Here is a 4,613-nt window from a genome sequence, read left to right on the forward strand (position 1 = left end):
AGAAGCCGCCTGACAATGCAGGAGACGTGAGATGCAAGTTCGACCCCTGGGTCGGGAAGATCCCCTGGAGAAGGGCATGGCAACCCACTCCAGTATTCTTGCTTGGAAAAATCTCTTGAACAGAGAAGCCTGGTGGGCTACAGTCCATGGGGTTGCAAAGAGACACGACTGAGGTGTCTTGGGACATACTCATGCATTATAAATTACTGCTTGCCCCTAATTTGTAAACTTGTAAATTTGTGATAGATTGTACAGCCCTGCTAGTGATTCTGAAGGACATGCAAATAAAGGCCATAGCTTGTCACATATCTGGCACGCCTCTGAAATTTGTGGCACCTCCAGCCCAGTCCCAGTGACCCAGTGGTGTCCCCCAGCTCCAAAATTCTCCCATATTCTCAGCTTATAATAGGACACTGGGCAGTTCAATTTATTTCCTTTCAATCTCTTTATTTAAGTCACTTGCTATCAAACTCAAGACTGGAGATACAAGCCAGAATTCAAGTCATTTCCTAGGATTTGGGACATTTGGAACCAAGAATCCAGGAGAACTTAAAATTTCAGGGAATTTGCCTGGTGGGCAGCTCCCTGCAGGCTCACTTATAGCAGAATAAGCGGTCTGAGTTTGACCCTTGTGTACACTTTTTAAAATTGCCTTCGGACGACATCTTTGCCGTCATAATTGACAATGACTGAAACTGACTTTGCCTGAATAAATGTGATTTAACAAGAGAGAACTTTAAAGCCTCAGAGGCTTCCTAAGGGAAACATTGAAACTGATTTACTTACTCCTACCATGGCATCTACAGGTTTATACTTAGCACGAAGACCATTTTCTATCCCTATAGCTAAGTCTTATTATCTTAGTAAGAAAAATTTAAAAGGGATCTTCTTACTAAGATAATAAGACTTAGCTATCAGGAAACCATTTAAACAAGGTGACAGTTATGAAGATGAGGACAGCATACTTCCAGAAACCCATGGAAAAACGATTATAAGCTCTGAACACAATGAGTGTATCTGGGACTCCTGAGGGACAAGGTGCAAGAGAAGCATGGCTATGCATGGCTCTGCTAGCTGATGAAGCGCACTTTGTCTGCCACAGTCACAGGCTCTCATCTATTTCTAAGAGAAATGCATCGCATGCATACCCAAATACATAAAAATTTGTGTGTGTGTGCTCAATCGCCCAGTCGTGTTTGACTCTTTGCCACCTCAGGGACTGTAGTTCCCTAGGCTCCTCCATCCACTGGGATTTTTCAGGCAAAAATATTGCAGTGAGTTGCCATTTCCCCCTCCAGGGGATCTTCTCAACCCAGGGATCAAACTCATGTCTCCTGCGTCTCCTGCATTGGCAGGCAGACATAAGAATTTTGAACCATATAATTCATATAGGTGTGGATCTAGTCCTCAGACTAAGCATTAGAGTAAATGTTTCCTTTTTATAATTTTTTTCCTGTGTGCCTATTTATTCATTGGAAACATTGCTAAGGATGCTAAGTATGTTTTTATAAAAACATAAGGTGTTCTACTGCACTGTGGTTCCTTTTCTAACTGTTTGAGATGGAAACTTTGGTCATTGGTTTGTCTTTCCTCTTTTCTAACGTTTGCATTTTGAGTTTTAAGTTCCCTACTGAACACTGCTTTGGCTGAATACCATGCCTGTTATAGTAGTTTTTCATTGTGAAAAAATGTCGACCCTATCGCAATCTGCAAGACTGTTAGGAAGAACTCCCACAGCCCCTTAGCCAGCCTTGCAAGTTACTTTCTGCTGTTCATCTATCACCTTCTCTCTGACTCAGAGTGGACGCTTCTGAGCCCTTGGTGAGCCGGTTCACTTTCCTCCCCACAGTGAAGTTCAGCAGGAGGCAGTCAGAGGGACCTGGAACCATTCCTCCTCCACTAGCTTTGTCCTCACCAGCCTTTTTAGTGACAGCCGGATGCACTGGTTCCTCTTCAGCATGGTGGTGGTCATCTACACACTCGCCATGGCCGGCAACGCTGCCATGGTCCTCCTGATCTGGGCAGATGCCCGGCTCCACACACCCATGTACTTCCTCCTCAGCCAGCTATCCTTCTTGGACATCTTCTTCACCTCAGTCACTGTCCCCAAGATGATAGCAGGCTTCCTCTTTGGATGGATAAGCATCTCATTTGGAGGCTGCGGAGCACAAATGTTTTTCTTCATGTTCCTGGGGGCTGCAGAGTGCATCCTGCTGGCCCTCATGGCCTATGACCGCTACGTGGCCATCTGTAATCCTCTGCGCTACCCACTGCTCATGAGTCGCCAGACCTGCCTGCTCCTGGTGGCTGCCTCCTGGCTGGGAGGGTCACTCAACGCCTCCATCCAGACTGCGCTGACCCTGCAGTTCCCCTACTGCGGCTCACGGAAGATTGCACACTTCTTCTGCGAGGTGCCTTCACTGTTGAGGTTGGCCTGTGCTGACACGGCTGCCTATGAGCAGGTGCTCTTTGTGACGGGTGTGGTGATCCTCCTGGTGCCCATTGCCTTCATCACCACCTCCTATGCCTTAATCCTCGCAGCTGTGCTCCGGATGCACTCTGTGGAGGGGCGTAAGAAGGCCCTAGCCACCTGCTCCTCCCACTTGGCAGTCGTCAACCTCTTCTATGGGCCCCTTGTCTACACTTACATGTTACCTGCATCCTACCACTCTCCTGGCCAGGATGACGTAGTATCCATCTTCTATACAGTCCTCACACCCATGCTGAATCCTGTCATCTACAGCCTCAGGAACAAGGAAGTAACAGGAGCAATGAAGAAGGTCATAGGGAAGTGTGGGGTAGGTAGGACTGTTTAAGACTCAGGAGAGAAGGAGCCTCACCTCTATGATGTGCCTGTGGCTCCAGGTGCCCATTCTAGGATTGCCTTCCAGAATGAGCAGTCTCAAATCCCCACACAGAAAAGTGAAAGGGGCACTCCTCATTCCCTTCAGCTCCCACACTTCAAAGAGATGTCCAAATGGTTTGTGTCCACTCCCCACTCACCTTCCTCACCTCGACAAACTCCAGCCAGCTTCCTCACCCATCCCTTGTCTGAAGCAGCAATAACTCATCATCTCCATGTCACTGACTGTCCAAGGATTTCCCTTCTCTTCAAAGGGCTTTCATTGCTGGCTATTTCCCCAAACGTCTCCTTTATTCTTCTCCTCCAGCCGCAATAACTCTCTTGCTGTTGCCCAAAATCCCTAAGCACAGTCCCATCTAGGGGTCCTTCAGTGCAGAGGTCTCAACACCTGGGCACTTCCCCCTACATTTTTGCATGGTTTTTGCCTTCGACTTCATTTAGGAACTGCTCAAATGTGACCTTATAGGGGTTCCCACACTGGCCACCCTGTCCAAAATGTCATTCCCACTCCATCATCTTTTTCTAACTTCATTTGTGTATCCTATGTTTCTTTTTCCCTTTAGAATGTACAGGAGTACAGAGGCTTTGATTCTTAATTCTGATTCCTAGAAGAATGACGGGCACAGGGTCCATCAATAAATACCTGTTGAATCAACAGATGAAGCTAAAGAACATTTACCTTTTCCAATGTTGACACTGTTGTTAGTTCCTCCTTGAAAATCTCTCTTCTGGCACACCCCTTCCTATTAAGTGATGAGTGCCTCAGAACCTGGTGGCTCTACCCCTCCCTTCTCAATCCACACTCTCTTATCACTAATTCACGGCCATGACTTCAGTTACCACCTGACACCAAACTTGGTCATATATTTATAAGCTAGCCAGATATCTCCTACAAGACTTTTAACACCCAACTCCACATGACACGCCACTGGATGTTTTAAAGATGCCTCAAATTCATCATGCCAAGAGACAAAGTCATGATCTCACTTTCATGTCAGGTAATTGAGTCAGGTAACTGAATGTCTCACCTGGTCAGTAGGTGTGCATCGCCACTCATATTCAATCTCTCACAAAGTCCTCAAAAGTGCATTTATTTGACTGTCCATGCTTACCTCCCCACAAGGTGTATCCCCTTAGGGTTGCAGCCACCACTACTATAGTCTAAAGATACAGTGGATGAGTCAGGAATTTCCAAACAAGTCTCCTTGCCCCCATTCTTACCACACCTCATGTACAAAACCACAGGTTTTTTTCCTCAAGATGTAGCCAACGAGATTTCTGAACACAAATCTAACCCCATGCCACCGACTTCACCCCATAACCTCCCCTTAAATAGTTTTAGCAATTGCCATTGTTACTTCACATGTCATCATCTGATACATGATATATTTTTACATGCATATATTACATCTGTCTTCTACTATAAGGTAAGCTCCATGAGGACAAATGTTGTTTTTGTACTTGACACATAGTTGGCATTTATTAAATATTGAATAACGACTATGTGAATGAATTAATGCACTCAGGTACAACAAATAATCTTTCCCATTGCTTACAAAGCCCTGAAGAGTCTGGTGGTCCTGGCTTCATCTCATGTTTCTTTCTCCTTAATCCTGCTCCCCTGCTCCTTCTTCCTTCCAGGTCATTTCCAGAGCTGTTCCTCTGCCTGGGATGCTGCTTTCTCCTCTGTGCTTAGAATCCTTCCTTCCTTAGCCCAAATATCATCTCTTCAAGGAATTCTTCTCCATAA

General features: G+C 45.8%; 1 protein-coding gene across 1 annotated transcript; it reads left to right on the forward strand.

Moving 5' to 3' along the window:
- Positions 1–1,937: 1,937 nt before the first annotated feature.
- Positions 1,938–2,816, forward strand: LOC138441809 (olfactory receptor 2T27-like). The gene has a single exon (XM_069592872.1). The coding sequence runs from the start codon at positions 1,938–1,940 to the stop codon at positions 2,814–2,816; it is 879 nt and encodes a 292-aa protein (XP_069448973.1).
- The last annotated feature ends 1,797 nt before the right edge of the window (positions 2,817–4,613 follow it).

Source organism: Ovis canadensis, chromosome 5 (assembly GCF_042477335.2).
Source record: "Ovis canadensis isolate MfBH-ARS-UI-01 breed Bighorn chromosome 5, ARS-UI_OviCan_v2, whole genome shotgun sequence".
Taxonomy (NCBI): Eukaryota; Metazoa; Chordata; class Mammalia; order Artiodactyla; family Bovidae; genus Ovis; species Ovis canadensis.

Excerpts from the sequence above, each read along its gene's own strand:
- LOC138441809 (XM_069592872.1), top strand. The coding sequence starts at position 1,938 with ATGCACTGGTTCCTCTTCAGCATGGTGGTGGTCATCTACACACTCGCC.